The sequence below is a fragment of the Carica papaya genome, chromosome 9 (assembly GCF_054855325.1).
Source record: "Carica papaya isolate Zhongbai chromosome 9, ASM5485532v1, whole genome shotgun sequence".
Taxonomy (NCBI): Eukaryota; Viridiplantae; Streptophyta; class Magnoliopsida; order Brassicales; family Caricaceae; genus Carica; species Carica papaya.
Genome location: NC_142317.1, coordinates 9,193,647 through 9,212,090, shown reverse-complemented (window position 1 = coordinate 9,212,090; position 18,444 = coordinate 9,193,647). Strand labels below are relative to the sequence as shown.

At 33.9% G+C, this 18,444-nt stretch overlaps 1 protein-coding gene and 1 long non-coding RNA gene across 3 annotated transcripts; one reads left to right on the top strand and one right to left on the bottom strand.

Moving 5' to 3' along the window:
- Positions 1-1,111: 1,111 nt before the first annotated feature.
- On the top strand, positions 1,112-1,577 carry LOC110816683 (uncharacterized). Its single transcript, XR_015816596.1, has 2 exons — positions 1,112-1,367; positions 1,504-1,577. It is a non-coding gene; the product is annotated as an uncharacterized LOC110816683 (long non-coding RNA).
- Positions 1,578-4,989: 3,412 nt separating this feature from the next.
- Positions 4,990-16,661, bottom strand: LOC110812854 (SUMO-activating enzyme subunit 1B-1-like). Of its 2 annotated transcripts, none has more exons than XM_088212021.1 (11): positions 16,512-16,661; positions 16,237-16,332; positions 16,007-16,058; positions 15,628-15,823; positions 15,370-15,449; positions 15,158-15,274; positions 14,678-14,728; positions 6,482-6,548; positions 5,652-5,755; positions 5,476-5,580; positions 4,990-5,394 (listed from the first exon to the last, which is right to left on the bottom strand). In XM_088212021.1, the coding sequence occupies exons 2-11, from the start codon at positions 16,317-16,319 to the stop codon at positions 5,275-5,277; spliced, it is 975 nt and encodes a 324-aa protein (XP_088068147.1). In that variant the 5' UTR covers positions 16,320-16,332; positions 16,512-16,661; the 3' UTR covers positions 4,990-5,274. The 2 variants fall into 2 exon arrangements, with proteins under 2 accessions (XP_088068147.1, XP_088068148.1); XM_088212022.1 differs by having other exon boundaries at positions 16,237-16,350; positions 16,512-16,633.
- Between the last annotated feature and the right edge of the window lie 1,783 nt (positions 16,662-18,444).

The window sequence follows — 18,444 nt, the reverse complement described above, 5'->3', positions numbered from 1 at the left end:
TCTTTTTTTCTTAACCATTAAATTTCATCATAAAGTAACATCTACAGTTATATTGTAAAAAATTAGTGACTTGGTTCACCCTTAAATCCTTATTAAACCTGAAAAATCTCTTTTTTTCAACTCAGAAAAACATGAATACATATCATGGTGATCCAGCTAGATGGCTAAAAACAAATATACCATTACATGTTTGTTGAAGATGAGTAGAAAATGAGGGTTAAAGATTGGAGCAGCTAGCATAGTTTCTAGTGTAGATAGTAAAACTAAACACGTAAAGAAAAGATTTGATCAGCTCTGAAGCAGATTCAGAAATGGACACTGAAGTCAATGATGTAAACCTCTCCTTCAAAATTTGGATAAGTTTAAGGGTACAAGAAACAAGTAAAAGTCTTTGTTAAATATTAGTTAGATAGCTACAGAAACAAAAATATTCTAGCCCTTCGATATCTATGTGTATACATTCTTTGTTAAGTACTTTTATTTTTGGTAATCTTTCATATATCGTACTAGTTGTCAGATTACGTGCCGTTTACGACACATACTTTTTTTCTCTGTTTTATGATTGGATGGATTCATTCATGGAATTAAATCACTTTCCCTGTCAATATGAGTCAAGTTTGTGAATATGGACGTCTTCCATTACACCGTCCACCCTTCTGTTCTTTCCTTTTCAACATTCATAACCCATATCTTCTCCTTTTCTTCTCTTCTTTATCACTTCAATGGAGAAGTACCAAATTCTTTTCCCAGACTCATCCGCATCATCGTCTTTTCCTTGTTCATTAATGAACATGGCTAGCCCTCACACTGGTTACAATATCTTGCATGGTGATGATCAGGGGATGAAGAAAATGAATAATATTACAAGAGCTGATGATCAAGATTTGGATGCCAAGAAAACCATTTATGATGAGAGTACTAGTAATGGAGGCTCTGGTGATTCGGAGGGTGATAGAGTTAGAATAGTATCGGAGAAGAAAAAAAAAAAGGAGAGCAGGAGGCATAGATATGCATTTCAAACAAGGAGCCAAATTGATATACTAGATGATGGATATCGATGGAGGAAATATGGGCAAAAAACAGTTAAGAACAATAAATTCCCAAGGTATATATACATATGTACGATATCTTCTTTTTTTCCTTTTTTTACATACACCATTGTAATATCGCTCAACCTGATTGTATAATTGTATATGTACACTATCTACACGTTGTCCTCCCTCCTTCCTATATATATGTGTATATAGAAGTGTGTTTGTATTTAGAACCCAATTGGTAGCTCGCCAACCTATTTTGAGTTAGAAAATCTCAAGTGCCTGCAGACTCTACACTAATAGACAATGATCAAACATGCGTTAACTCTATATGTATCTCTCTCTCTCTCTCTCTCTCTCTCTCTCTCTCTCTCTCTATATATATATATATATATATATATATATAGGTGCACGTATGTGTATGTCTATATAAGGGTTGCCAAATGATATTGTTGATTATTTCATGCAGAAGCTATTACAAGTGTACATATAAAGGTTGCAACGTGAAGAAGCAAGTCCAACGCAGCTCCATTGATGAACAAATCGTGGTAACAACGTATGAAGGGATTCATACACATTCAACCCAAAAGTTGGATGAGAACTTTGAAGAAATCCTGAGGCAGATACACATGCATACTACTTTCTAGAATTATATATTCAAAGACTTGCAAACAAAAATAATTTCGATTAAAAACACGCATCAAAATTCATCTGTAAATTCACATCTTTGTGTAAATTATACTGCGGGCAAAAATGTGGATGGACAAATTTTGAGTTTTGAATATTTTTGTGTGATTCATTATGTTTATTAGTGGCATATTAGTTATATATTGGTTTGAGCTGTGATCTGATCAGCCATTGAGAACCTGAAAATCAGATTGGGAGACCTGAACATTTGAACTACAATGGCTCAGCCTGAACCTATTTTATCACTCTCTCTTACAGGTAAGTTGATAATCTTTATCTTTTCTATGATAATTTCTTGGCCACGAATGTAGAATTATTTTGATTTTTAGGCAATAGATAATTGGAGTGTGAATTTGATAGTACTGATATTCCTTCGATCATAGACTCAACCTTGTTTAGCTCTAATTGGCTTATTAAGTCCTAAAGCAAGCTTTAATTTCTTTGAACATCTTTGACTGAAGATCAAATTTTACAACTTTCTCTTCTTTTGTTTTCCTTTTTCTCCAGTTAACACAAATATATCTTGTAAAAGAAACATAACAATTGGACTAAAATGATACTATATGTAATAATATATTATCTTGATCATAAATGGCCGGTTCATTACTAAATTTAAAAATTCATGTCTATAATTAAAAGTGTGCAAAAGTTAAATCGAACTGACTAAACTCAATCTGGTTAGTGGGTTAAATCGATTTAGTTAACTTTTTAATAAAAAAAAACCTTATTGTTTTCAATCTAACTTTATTCAAAATTATGAAATTGTGTCGATGGTTTTAATAGCAAGTATGTTTTTAGTATTCTTATGTAAATTGTATACATATTTACATATAATATATAATATTGATAAAATTGAATTATTTGGTCAGCAATGAAATCAACCAAGACTATTTTGATGGGTCTGATAATTTACGATGATTGATTCAAATAATTGTAATCCTGTCATTGTTTGCATTTGTCATGCTAGTTCAAAGTTAATAGCTTCTATGTTTTGGTGGATGTTGGGGTTTTATATTGATTCTAAACAGTTTGCTTTTGTGATTCTCAAGTCGGGTAGCATTTTCATGCACATCTCTACTTCTATATGTCTATAACCATCTTTATATACATTATTGGCACCCTAGTAATCCAATTCATCATTGGGATGAAAGTTCCAAACCTTTTTAAAAACGAAAAGGTAGAAAAACCAAAAAAAAATAGCGATTTATGCTCACATTACCCTTGAACAACATAGAGTAACCAAATTTTGTTATAGCATTATGAACTTTTGCAGAGTTATGAGAGTATTTCTTATGGCAAGCAGTAATATATTAGAACACAACAGAATAGATTGAACCGTCAATTTCAAAAGTATGTTAGAACACATTATGTTAATGGTGTCTATTAAAATTTTCTATGCAGACACCTGTGGGTGGCCTGACTCCTTCACTCTGCCTTATGACTAGTTTGGGTTAGCATATTCCTTGCTACTACAGAAGAGAAACTTGAAGCATGCCTCAGTTTTGATATTAACATAAAGAAGCTCCTTGACACAAGAACTCTATATTCATCATAACATCAGCAAGTCAATTTATCAGCCCAAATATCAAGTTTCTTCAGTTAACAATCAGGATTATCAGCCCAAATAGCAACAGACATATACATCCCTTGACAAAACAAGAAAAGAAACGAGTTCGTCAAAATAAAAGTTGGAAAAACAGGATCATGTTGGGACTAGAATCACTTCTGCAACTCCATGGCCACCAGAAAATGATCTGATTGAAATGATACCAATTAGAGCAATAAGAAACAAACCCATTACGACTACCCATCTGGCTCTGTCACCATCCACATCACGACCAAATCCCCTCTCTTCCTGAGCCGCCATAGCAAGCTGTTTTTGGTCTACACGGTCACCGCACAGAGAAGACGAAGAAGACGATGATGATGATATTGGTATTGATGAATTGCATGAAGATAACTGACAATGAAAAGGAGACAACGCTACATAGCTGCCATAATTCTCATTCTCATCATCAGAATCATAAGAAAACACAGATCTCACTTCACTCTCTTCAAACAAACCATTATTCAACACACTGCATATCTCGTCTCTTCCTCCAAAACCCACCTCTGTTACATCCTTCTCTGCCTCAAAAAGACGCCGTCCCTTCAACTTTCCGGTCTGGATGGCGGCCTTTCTCTCCCTGATTATTTCCTCGATTGCAAAGTCCCTGTGGCTCACCTTCCATGCTGTTTCCTCCTCGGACGATGGAGACCTGCAATGGTGGAGTGATGACATGAGACTTCTCGGGGAGTTCTCTAGCAGCCGAAGAGCAGTAACGATGTTGGCGGAGGGTTGTGATGAGATTCTACGTAGAGTTCTGGGTTTTGGGTGTTTAATGGAGTCCCATTGTCGCTGCAAGTGCTTGAATTGCTGGTGAAGTTTGTCATCAGTTTGTGTATTTTGTAAGCTTGGTCGTTCTCTTTCCATGGTGGGGTCTCCTCTGCTTTCCTTGTATCCTATTCCATCATTGGTGCTGTAAGTGGAGCTTTTGAATTAAAAGGATAAAGAAGTTTTTTTTTTCACCTGTTGCTCCTTTTTGAACTCAATAGATTGAACGAGATAATAGCAAATGAAACCGCCCCACGTTCGGGCTCATCAATTTTTCTTTTTTTTTTTCTTTTTCTTTCTTTCTTTCTGTGAACAATTGATGTATTTGATTTGAATAAATAATTTTGATATAAAAGGGATTAAAATGTGATCATCTGGATGTTGATTACTATTATGGAAGAAATCCAAACCATTAAGTAATCTTTTGGAGAAAATCTGAAAGATATTTTCCTTTATTGTAGATTGGAATCCATCCAAAAGATGAATCATCAATTACCCTCTTTTAATTTTTTTAAAATATTCTTGTGAATATGACAGGAATTCAAATCATCAATTCTGTCTTAAGAATATCATAATTTTTTACACAAGGTTGAGAATATAATTTCAACTAAAATCATCACTTCTCCTGTGAATTGTTATGCCATCAAAAACTTATTCCTGGTTTCCTTCCGCTCTGGTCTAAAAAAATTTACCCTATAATTTTCACCATCCTTTTCTTTTTGCTGGACCTTTAGATTAGATATTCCTTCCAATATGAAGCCTCATGTTACCATAAAAAGTTCCTGACAGACATCCCAGCAAAGCAAATACCATCAGGAGACACCACCAGTAACCTTTGGTTTTCCCTTTCTTTCGATGAGTTGATGGCGAAACAATGAGATATCTCCTTTTCACTTTTCCTTTCAATTTACCACCCACATTGATTGATGACTTGCTATATTCCACAACAAAGCCAGAGTACATTGCTATATAACTTGGGATTCATTGCCAATACCATGGCTTTCAAGAAAAGATTGTCTAACAAGAATTTTCTAGTAATCACTTGTTAGCAATTACCTTTCTAACATGACAGCACATCCTAGCAAACTGTTCCGTCAATCCTAAAATTTGCACCCCTCAGTTCGAATAACGATGAGCGCAGACTACTTCAACACTTATAGTACAGCTTCCTTATTTAAGCTACTCTGCTCCCTGTTTAGGGCTTGATATGTCCTCAATTATCCCTTTCCCATCCATGGCATCAAAGAAAAAGAAATTCTTGAGGGGATCCCCTTTGCCAGATATTGCTTTGATAACCTCCTGAAAAATGGTTAGTAACTTTATAAATCAGATGCACGACACTTTCAAAACAAAACGATCAAAAACCAAATGAATTAGTACCTGGCCCAGGATCCCTCCAATGATGGCACAGACAGGAGGGAATTCTCTAGCACCCACTAGCAATCTCTCTAGGAGGATATCCGGTATATGAGACTCGTTTAGCAACTGCAATGTATATGATATGACGTGTCAGGGGAAGTAGAGAACACAGATATTAAACTTTTTAAGTACCATACATTTCTATCACAGAGTTCCTTTCTAACTTTCAGGACTCCAGGGAGATCTGCAATTGAAACCTCGCCTGGACTACGGCCTTCATTCTCTTCAAACCTTTCAACCACTGTAAAACATGCAATGAGTTGGTTAGTTAGCAAAACGGATGGACTAAACAAGTTATTACAGATTACACAATTTTTTCCAGCAACAAAAGCCCATTGGAGGCACAATGTGGAAATATAACAAACAGACAGATAACCTAAGTTGGAAAATGCATTGTGGTTTGATTGGCTTAAATCTGGTTGCAAGTTAGAAACAAACTCCAATGACAGAAAAGCTATTTGGGAATTGGGGAGGGGGGAAGGGGCCCCCAGAATTTGTAAATTTACAAGAATATTTCATACTCCTGTTCCTTTGTCTATTTTTTCAGGCCATGCACAAAGGAAGAAAGAATTTTTCATGGCATTTTATATCCAGTGAATAGAAGGAGAGATGCTTGGTTCCATTCAAAAGTATTTTGTTATCAGGGAATCAGATTACTCATGATAACAAACTAGGGGAGCTGATTGATATTCTGATTTCTGATTGTTTGTGAAGTTCATGGGTGGCAACCCCTTAGAACTTTTTAAAACAAAAGGCTACTCCTTTTTTTGGAAGAACGCAAAAGGAAACTTTTAGAACACATGAAGGACCATCATAATTCTCTGGACAGAAACCGATCTCTTAAATATATTTTAGAGGCTCTCCCTTCTCTAACCTAAGACTCATACCTCCATTCCCTTTCTTATTCCTTTTAACATTTTCCCCTTTTCAGTTGTTTAGTAATCAATAAACAGATAATCTTCCACACCTCTCAGAGCAAAGTACAGCTTCGACACTCTCCGAGGAAGTGATCTCCAAGATACCGAAATTGCTTCCTGCATCAATATAGACAAACAAATCAACACACCAAGCAACAAAGTACATAATACTGTTGATGAACCAAATATCCACTTATACAATATTTTAACAGAAATTAAATTTGGAAACAATGTTAAATTTACTGGTGAATGGAATCAGAGGGTTGAAAATTATGGAAGATATGGTGAATTGAGATTGGTAGGAAGCATATGACTTGGGACTTAGAGAAACCAAAATTCAGTTTGATTTACCATGAACTTTGTGCTGGGGATTTAAATCAAATTTCTTTTCATGGTGAGCAATGGGGGAGGTCAGGTTAAAGACTTCAATAGTAGGGATCAATACAGTGTGTATTGGCGATTGTGGGTTGGAAGACCTTGGGTTCAAATACATGCGGACTAATGCAGGGGTGGTAGAGAAAATATACAGAAATGCTTGACTGATTTTTGGCCAATCATGGGTGGAAGACACATTTCTAGGAATTGTAGTGTAAAATATTCGTATACCAACTCTGACCATGCCCCATTAAGAGAGCAATTTCATGGGCAGAGACAGAGCAACCAAAAGGAAAAAAGTTATCCAGTTTGAATCAATGTGGTTAAAAGACAATACTTGTCTAGAGGTGGTGGCAAATTCCTAGCAGAATGGCCATGATGGTAATCACAATAATAAAATAAAAGTATGTGGAGAATATTACAATGGTGGGAAAAATAAGGTTTTTGGGCTATTAATATGAGAATCTTAGAGTGGAAGTCTTTGTTGGTTCACAACATCACATTGGATCATTGTTACGGAATAGGGGCTCATAATATGTGGAGACTTCTTTCCCGCTGTTATTTATTATTGTTATGGAAGGCTTTAATAAGAGTGGAGCATCATCTTTTCAGCAATCTTAAGCTGAGGAGGACTGGAGAAGATGTGGAGATGACTCATTAATTCTTCACCAACAACACTCTTCTGTTCTGCAGACCAAGCCCAAGGGATCTTCTTAACATCATATGCGTGCTCTTGTGCTTTCAAGCTATTTCTGGCCTTAAAAATAATTTGGCTAAATCTGAATTAGTCCCAGTCATGGTACACAGCAATAGGAAATTTGGCCACCATATTGGGGTGCAGGGGTGAGAATCTTCTTGTGAAATAGACTTGGGTCTTCCTCTTGGTGCTAAATTCAAGAAAGTCTTGGTGGTGGGATCCAGTGGTGAGTAAATTTGAATCTAGGCGTGGTGGGTGAAAGAGGAGACTATTTTCTATCGGAGGGAGGTTGACTCTTATTAAGAGTGTCATGATCAACATTCTAATCTATTTTATGTCTTTGGCCACCATATGAAGAGTGTGGCTAGGAGGTTAGATGTATTTCAGCGCAGATTCCTTTAGGGTGATTCAGAAGAAAATAGGAGGTATCACTTTGTGGCTTAAGATGTGGTGAAACATCCTATTTTGGGAGGGGGTTGGAAGTGAGACTGTTGGTAGAATTTAATGTTGCATTGCAAGCTATATGGCTTTAGAGGTTTATGGTCAAGAGCTGGAGTCCATGGAGGAAGGTGATTGTAGCAAGGTTCAAGCTAGATATATTTGGCATTGGAGGTTTGCCATTGATATCAAGGAGGCACATGGCATGGGCTCGTGGAAGAAAATTCATTCAGGAAAAGAGATCTTTCAAACTTGCATCAAAAAGTTGGAACAGGGTAGGGGTTGAGATTCTAAAGAGATGATTGGATGGAAGAGGAGGTCCTCTGTACACATATCCATCTATGATACTGCACTGCACAAGAAAATTCCTCTTAAAGATTCATTATTGGGTTCTTCAAGGACATGAACATGGTCCATTATTTTAATGAGAAATTTAAATGATTGGGAAATTCATGAATATATGAACCTTTTTTCCGCCCTTGCTTGGGTGTCGGTATCAGGTGGGGTGGAGGATAAGCCTATATCGGGTCTTAACAAAAATAGACAATTCTTTATCGAATCTTCTACTATCATTTAACAAAGAGGGAGATGATGATGGTAAGTTTCCCTTTAGTATGATTTAAAAAGTAAAAGCAACTTCAAGAGTGGCCATGTTTGCACAGGAAGCAACCAATATGAGTATCCTCATGTTGGACAAGCCGGTAAAAAGGGGAGAGAATTCTGGTGAATCGATGTTATTTGTGCAAGAACGGGGAGGACACATGCAAACATATCCTCCTCTAGTTCCTGTTTTCTCACTGCCTTTGGAATTCTGGTGAATGGGGAATGTTGGTCGCTATTGATGGTTCATTGACCACAGTAGAAGGAATGGGCAACATAAAACTTCCACTCACTTTACTCTTACTATGTACTCCATGTTCCTTGACTATGCACGAACCTTATATTAGTAACTAAACTATCCTAAGATCTTGCTTGTGAAGTGACTTTTTCTTCCTCTCAATTGAATTTAAAGACCAAATCTCAAGAATGACGATTGCCCGTGCTGAGGCTTGATATAGGTTATATTTCCTGGAGATACCTGTGATACCACATACGGCACTCTCCACCTGCACTAGACAAGGTATGTCTATATCATCAACGACTAGAAACTTCTTTTCTCTGTTCTCAAGATTATGTTCCCTTCTTTATTTTCTGATTCTAATAATGAGAAACTACATTACGATGTATGTGAATTATGCAAAACACCACCATGTAATTTTTTTCCCTATCAATCACACAAGTAGTTTTCTCTTTACCTTAAGCCATATTAACATTTAGGTCCTTCATATATTTACAATATTTCTGGAACTCAATAGTTTGTCAGCTTTATTGATGATAGCATTTGGGTAACTTGGTTTTTTAATTGAAGTCAAAAAGATAAAGTTAGTCATATTTTTCCCAAGTTCTACACTATAATCCATACACAATTTGGAATTACAATTAAATGTTTTAGAACCTATAATACCCAGGTATTATTTTAACCACAAACTGTCTTTAAAAAAAAAAAAAGGAATTGATCATGAGTCTTTCTGTGTTTATACTCCAAGCAAATTAGGGTAATAGAACGAAAAAACAGTCACTTATTTACCATTACCCGAGCTTTTTTGTTTCAAAACCACGTTCCTAAACAATACTTGGGGAAATTTGTGTTAACTGTCATCTACTTTATAAACTGGTTACCATCTCAATATTAGACCTTAGCATCCTACAGAAGTTCTTGCCTCCTTTTTCCCTGAGGTATGAATTTCCAATAACTTTGTTCTGTGTGTCTTTGGTTGTGTTGTCTATATTACATATATAAGTCACATAGAGAAATTTGATCCTAGAACCATTCGATGTGCTTTTGTTGAATGCTCGCACACCCATAAAGTATACATATGTTACTATCTCTCGACCAAAAAATTCTTTGTATCAACTGATGTCACATTTGTTAAGATAGAATCCGTTTTTGATAAATTTTCTCTGTAAGGGGAGTCTACGAAACTGGAAGATAAGGAGAATAAATCCTCTTGCAACCCTTTTTTATATCTTCTCTTACCTGTAAAAAACACACCCCGACAACGACTACCCCAATAGAAACCCAGTACTCACAAAGTAAACCTAAACTCATACCTCCAGAAGATAAGCCTTAACCTTCAGCCAAGCCAGACCCACAGTTCTCCTGGGTGTATTCAAGAAGGAAGAATCTAAAATTCGATCCAAAGGAAATTCAAAAATCTAAGTCAATTATCGGAAATGACGTAAGTTCTGAGAACCTTACTTATTTTGATATGGATATACCTATTGCACTCAGAAATGGGACGAGAGAATGCACTAAGTATCTCTTCTATCCTATATCGAGTTTTATATCCCTTGAAAAATGTTCTCCATCTCACAAAAGGTGTCTTATGAGCCTGAATACAGTATCTATTTCCAAAACATTATCTAAAACTTTTACCAGCAAGGAATGGAAAAATACTATGAATATTGAAATGCAGATATTTGAAAATAAAATCAGCAAGTGGAGATTTCTACTCATTGAGCCCTCAAAGTCAAGGAGAGTCACTATTCTTCTAATATACATAGATGACATAATTGTTATAGGAAACGATAAAGAGGAAAAAGTAGCTCTCAAGCAATATCTGACTAGAAAGTTCAAGATTAAAGAACTAAGGAAATTAAAATATTTACTCAGAATAGAAGTGGCTTATTCAAAGTCAAAAACACTCATTTCCCAACAAAAATATGTTACATATCTATAAAAGAAACCTGGTAAACTTGCGTGCGAACCGAGTAGCACACCCATTGATCTCGATCATAATCTAGGACTGGCGGAAGAAGACCCAAATGTTGACAAAGAAATGTGTACCAAAAACTAGTAGAAAAATTGATATATTTATCACATATCAAGCCAGACATTGCGTATGTTGTTACTGTTGTGAGTCAGTTCATGCACAACTTTAAAAAAGTACACCTATAAGTAGACTACAAAATACTTCATTTCAAGAACGGGAATTATGTTCCAAAAAAATAATGGATTGCAAAAACTTTACAATGTTGTTAGTGAATCAATGACATGCTCAAAATCCACATCACTAATCATGTCATACTCTAACAATAACAACCCAAAATAATGTAACCATCTATCTCTCAAACTATACAAATCATTAGCTTTACCCTCAAAAGCTCTAGAATTTCTCTCCTTCCAACGAATCCAAAACAAAGATAAAGGAATTAGATTTTTCAACTTCCTCTCAACATGCATCCCATCCCAAGCCCACAATTCCTCCCTAATAGATCCAGCCATCACCCAGTTGACACAATCATACTAAAAATAGTATTCCACAATCCAGAGGCCACAGGACACCGCAACAGTACATGCACACAGCTTTCCTCATTAGCCATACACAAATAGAACCGGTTTGGAATGACCAACCCCCTAGTTTTAAGTTTATTTATTGTCAAGATGCATTCTCTACATGCTTCCCATGCAAAAAAAGCAACTCTAGGGGAAACTTTCGCTTTCCAGATCTGCCTAGAGGGAAAATCAAAACTTATAACATTGTTTTTGTCAGTTAAGTGCTTGTAATAAGATTTGACAGAAAAGACACCACTTTTATCCAGCTTCCACTGCACCCTGTCCTCTCCAGCAGACGCATGTTCTGCAGCCAATAACAGTAACAATTGTTTGGTACCATGTTAATATATTTCACATTTTTTATTTCAAAAAAAAAAAAAGAAATAATGGATTGCTTCTTGAAGCATACGCTGATACAGACTATGCTGGATTACCAGTTGATAGGAGATCCACCTCCGGAGCATTGTACCTTTCTTGGAGGGAATCTAACAACTTAGAGAAGTAAAACAACAAAATGTAATAACTCGATCTAGTGCAGAATCAGAGTTCAAGGCTACGTCCAAGGAGTGTTTGAGCTTGAATTGTTGAAAATTTTCAATAGAAGACATATAAGACTCTAATGCGACAATAAGTAAGCGATTAGCATCGCTCACAATACAACATGAGAGAACTAAGCGTATTGAAGTAAACAAATACTTCATCCAAAAAAAATAAAAATAAAAACTGGATAGTGGGCTGATTCTTCACAACTTGCCTATATTTTGACTAAAAGATTAAATAATTCTGTATTTCCGACGATTATTGCCAAGATGGAATGAATAATATTTATTTACTAACTTGAGGGGGAGTCTTAAGAAGTACAAATTAGGGTTTTATTAGGGTAAAAGGTATATTAGTACTGAATATCTTTGCAATATTTGTAATTAATACTATCTCTTTTAAACAAAAAGCGTATAATTCAATTACTATAAGCACTAGAAGGGTGTAAACTCATTTACAAAAATATTTACAAATTAATCATCGGCTCTACCAAATCACCAAATAATTAATACTATTTCCTTTTACTGTTGTCATTCACTTATTAATATATAGGGCCTTAATATTCAATGAAATCTACAACAATTCGTTCTTCCACATATAGGTTGCATCCCTTTGGTGCCATTTTAATACACTTTTTACTTTTCAAAAAAAAAAATCACATTAAAGCCCACGGAGGAACTTGTTAGGAAAATAGAAAGATTGAAGCTGAACTACGTGATTTATTTACAAAGGAAGATATTATTTGTGCTCAAAGTTTGCAGATAGATTGGTTTAACAATGCAACAAAAACACTATTTTTTTTTTCATGCCGAGGCTATTGTTAGGAGGAGATGTAATTTCATTGATCGATTGAGAGATTCACAAGGTTGTTAAGTGGATGATAAAAAGGGGATTGAAGATCTATTACAAGCTCATTTTAGGAGTATCTTTACTATTTCATATGTGTTGGAGTTGGAACTAGTTATTTTCTTGTGTGGAAAATAAGGTCACAATCTGCATGAACGAAGCTCTTATGGAACCAAAAACTGGAGAAAACATTGCACTGAAGTAAGTGGACCCACAGAGGCTTCGAGCCCTAACAGTATGTCCCCAATCTTTTTCCCAAAACGGTAGTAAGTAACAAGTTTACTTCTTTTGTTTTGGGTGTTTTGAATGGTCAGCGGTCTATTCAACTAATGAACCTTACATAGTAACTTTAGCCGAAAACTTTTGAAAACCAAAGTTTGCTCCGGATATCATCCCATTAATTTGTGCAATGTTGTCGTGAAAATGGTAATAAACCATTGTTGGAATTTTATGTCGCCAACGGCAATCTATCTTTCCAAATATGTGTTTGTCCTTGATAGATTGATTGCTAATAATGTTTTAATTGCATTGAGTTATTCCATCACTTACGCACATTGTCAAACACAAACAAAAGCTTCTTTTGCATTAAGGCTGGACGTCTCTAAATCATATAATTGAATTCAGTTTTCTCCCCATAAAAATGATGTTAAGTTGATTTCACCCTAGTGTTGTGTCTCTTGTTATAAAGTGTGTGATGTCGGTTCCTTATTCTGCCTTACTCAATGGTAAATAGTTGTTCCATCACTTATGAGCATTGCCGAACAAAAAATAAATAAATAAAAGCTTCTGTAGCATTAAAACTAGACATCTCTAAATGATATAATTGAGTTGAGTTGTTTTTCCTAGAAAACATGATGCTTTGTTGGGTTTTCACCCAACTGTTGTGTCTCTTCTTATGAAGTTCGTGATGTCAGTTTCTTATTTGGTCTTACTTAATGGTCAATGGTTGTTCCATCACTTATGGGCATTGTCGAACAAAAGAAAAGAGCCCCTTTTTCATTAAAACTGGAAATTTCTAAATCATAAAATTGAGTTGAGTTGTCTTTCCTATAAAATATGATGCTTAGTTGGGTTTTCACCCTTGTGTTGTGTCTCTTATTATGAAGTGTGTGACATCGGCTTCTTATTCTGTCTTACTTAATGGTCAACAAGAATCATTTCTTACGTAGTAGGGGTATTGTATCCATCAAGGAGATCGTTTATCACCCTATTTGTTCATTATGTGGGATAAGAGTCTTCCATCCATGTTGAGACAAGTAGAAGCCAGGGGTATAATTCAGGTCTCAAGTATGTTGTGGTCCTCCTACCATCTCTCATTTGTTTGTTGCATAAAACAGTCATTTCTAGCCATTGCCAGAGGGATGAGGCAGTGGCATTTGCTTCTATTCTTAAACCATATGAGGGTGCTTTAGGACAATCTATCAATTTCACTAAATCAACGAGTTGTTTCTCTGCAGACACTAAACAACAACACAGGATGTGAGAGAGCAATCGGATGTTTCGTGTCATGAGAAGTACCTATGCCTTCTCATGGTTATTGGAAGGTCTACGCAGAGTATTTTTTGTACCATTGTGGATAGAGCCTCTAAAAGATTGGAGAGCTAGAACCGTTCTTTATTGTCTAAAGCAGGAAAAGAGGTTATGTTGACAGCAGTGGCACAAGCAATCCCATCATATTTAATGTGTTTTCTTATTGCCTCAAGTGGTATGTGATCAGATTGACAGATTAATTGCTACTTTATGGGGGTAAGCATCAAGGTGTTAAAAGGGACTCATTGGTTGGAATAGTCTAAATAATATTCTAGCAAAAGTAGATAAGGATTGGACTTTCATGACTTCAGAAGTTTTAACTTAACATTGCCTACTAAACAAGCTTGGAGATCATGCACTCAGCAAGAAAATAATACAACATTCTTTTGTTTATTAAAAGATAAATTTTACAAATAAGGACAGCAGGTATTAGAAACCACATACCTCGAAACTTGGAAATGCCAATTCATATTCAAAAGTTTCTTCAAGCTTTTTCTGCAAGAAAAAGACTCAGAAAAGTTTAACACCTCTTATAATAATGCAATATACTTTTAAAAGAGTGTGATAGCCATAAAATAATGTGGCATGCATAAACTACAATATCAAAAAGAAACAGGCCAAACAACCTACAAGATATCAGAAGAGTTCATAATTGGTCAACCCAGTTGCTCCATAAAAGACTCATAAATGTCTATAGTTTCTATTGAAGAACAATAATGGGCTTAGAGTTCTATCTCAGAACAAGGTCTGGATAATGGCAACAGACCAGATACCTGACTCATACGCTAAGCAACACATTATGCATTATAAGTCATAATTCATCAGTTTTTACCAAAAATTTATAAATCATAAATTAACTACTTTTAGAAAAACAGATACAGGAACTAATGAAAACAGAAAATTATTAGACCCAAATAAGATCACCTTGGTATATTTATAGTTCTGCAGGTCGACGAATATTTCCCCACAAGAGTCTCTACAGTCAACTGTATAAAACGCCACACGCTTTGATAATTTACGACATTTCTCATTCACCGATTTCTGTTAATACATCATGAACCATAAGAAAATTACAGAAACAATAAACATAAGCTACTAAGGACAAACCATTCACTAAAGAAAGATTTTGCTGGTACTTTTGTTGCAAGAGAGCAGCAACTGACAACCACGACATCAAATTTATCAAAGAATTCAGCACTGAAGGTTGACAATTCACCTGTGAAAACAACATTTCAATAAGAACCTATTTCATGTGAGGTACATTATAGAATTAATCGACATTGAGCGGACAAGACATTAAAATGAACAGATTTCAAGTACGAGATTTTCAAACTGCAATGAAGATAAGAACTAGCAAGCCAACCACTAAAGATGGTAGTGGGAACAGAGCAAACCTTTTTCTACAGAAACACGGACCATTGGATTGAATTCTTTCAGAGAATCACAACAAATCTCTGCAAGAGTTTTCTCACTATATCCACCCTCCTTGGGTGGTATTAAGAAATTTGCATTTAGTGCTTCCTCAGTAACTACGCGATTATCCATCAATGTTAGACTACCAATTCCTGCTAACACAATATTCTTGCAAAACTACACTCCAGAAAAAGGAGGGATAAAAATAAAAAAAAATAAAAATTAATTTGAGCCAAAAAAAAAAAAAAAAACTAAAGCAATTAAACAGAGAAATTTATCTATAGTATAAATTACAAACAAGAGAAACTAAACAAAATTACACCAGCTTCCTTAAAGATATAAGCAAGTTAAGAAGCTTACCTCAGCAATGGTCCCCTTCATTCCACATACTAATATATGAGATTTGCTAAGTCTGCAATCAAATACCCAAAAAAAAAAAAAAAAAAACAACTGATGAACTTAAACCATAGTACCAGTAGCAATAAAGGAGAGTTTAAAATGCAAGTATCATGCTTAAATACAAATTAAAATAAATGAACAAAATGCGAAATCAAATCAAAATTATACTTCAGAAATATAATCCGTAATACCTTCTTTGAGCATCAGCACCCCAAACCCTAATCTGGCGATCATATAATGCGGTCTCCTGCTCGGTCAGCTCCTCCCCTTCCATTTCCAACTTGACGCTAATCCAGCAAAATTCACTAATAACTCAGAACTCTTAAATAATTTTTAAAAAGTATATAACATTAATACAAATGAATTCCATTTTTGAGCACGAAGAAAGTAAAATTTAAGAATATTCAGCATAAAATCGTATGTTGTTGAACCCCATAAAACCCTAGTAAACGGGTAAATAATTTACCTTGACTCTGAGCAATTGAGCAAGTTAAAAACTTTGGAGATGGAGAGCAGAGCACTTTCAGACACCAACAACAATTAAAACTCTGGCCTCTGCAGCACCGCGTTAAAATTGTATCGGGTTATTGGACTACGACCTTCAACTCCAAGCCCGCTTAAGGCCCATTTTCATTCACAACAAACTTTGATTTTTTTTTTTTTTAATTTTATCATATTCTATTAGGTTAAAAACATGGGTAAAATATGCATATATTTTAAATAAAATAAACATTAAAATAGAAAAAGAATAATAATAATAATATATCTAACCTAAGAGTAAAGAACAATAAATTTTATGAGGTTTAGATCTAATTATAATTGAATTTTATTATTTTAAAAATAATTTCATGTGCAAATTTAATCTGTTTAATTAATTAGAGGAATCATTTTTCAAGTTGGAGGGGATTAAAGTAAAGTAAAGTCAAGTAAAATTGTTTCACCAATACTTATCATCCACATTAAATTGAGAGGTATTAGCAGCCAATATACGTACCAACCATTAGAATAAGCAACTCTTTTTCTTGGGAAAATTCTCTTCGTTTTTTCTTCGTCTCCATCAATGGACAACGGGGTCTCAAGGCACACATATACATATATATATATATATAGATATATTACATATATACACCTTACTTAATTATAATGCAAAGTTTTGAAATTTGTTAATACCTAAATCTTGATTATGCTTCATTTTATAATCACCCTTTTCAAATTAAATTAAATTAAATTTTATATATAATTGAAACCATTCAATTTTTCAATTCCATTAATTGAAAGGATTTGTAATACATTTATTTTAAGTCCATATGAATTTTCATATAGAAAATCTTTTTGTTAAAAAATATTATTATTATTTAAAATTCTAAACACAACCTTTTCTTTGATGGGTTATTCAAAACACAATCTTATAAACTCAAATTCATATCACTTAAACCAAAAAGTTTCAATCATTAGCAAACCAAGGCTAAAGTGTATCTTTCTCATCCAATAAAAAATACATTCCTCCTTATAAATCCAAATGAACTTAATATAGTTAAACAACTATAAAAAATATATATATATGGAAAAGTGATAATAAACAAAAGTAAATTAGGATGATCAATTGTTTATAGATTTGTATTCTTGCATACACAATATAATACCGATAAAAAATAAATAATTATAGAATTTTAATCTAATTATAAAAATTTAACAGTGATTATATTTGTATTTTAAAAATAAAAACATTTAAAAGATACGAATGTAATAAAATATTAAAATAAAATCTGATATGAAAATATATTTATTAAATATGATAAGTCTTGTAATTTATAAGATGCACTTAATATCTAAGTATATATACCTATATTTTAATAGATTTTAGTTAAAATTAAACATAAAAAAAAATAAAAAAAAACTAACTTAAAAAAAAGATATGTAAATATATATATATAATAACAGCATAAGAAATGGAGAAAAAAACATTTTAAGAACAATGATAGAAAATAAAAGAAAAGAAAAAAAAAACACCTATTTGAACAATATTTGGCCATTTTAGAGTCTGTGAATGTAGCCAATTTTTTCAATTAATAGGAAAAAAACTGCTGAGAATAATTTTAGAAATTATTAATTATCTTAAAATTATTTTCAATTAAGTTGAATTAAAAAGTTAAAATAAATAAATAAATAAAAGGTCTCAATGAGCATCAAAAAGCAATGTAAAGTAAGTTATTTGAAAATGAGTGTGTATCTATATATCTTCTTTATTTAATGTAAAAATAAATAAATTATTTTAAAGGAATTTATAAAACTCAAATACCCCCTTACACAGTCGTATTCCTATAAATTTTTTAGTCTTTTAATATTACCATCAATAATTTTTAAAAGAAAAAATATATATATAATTGTAATAATTATAA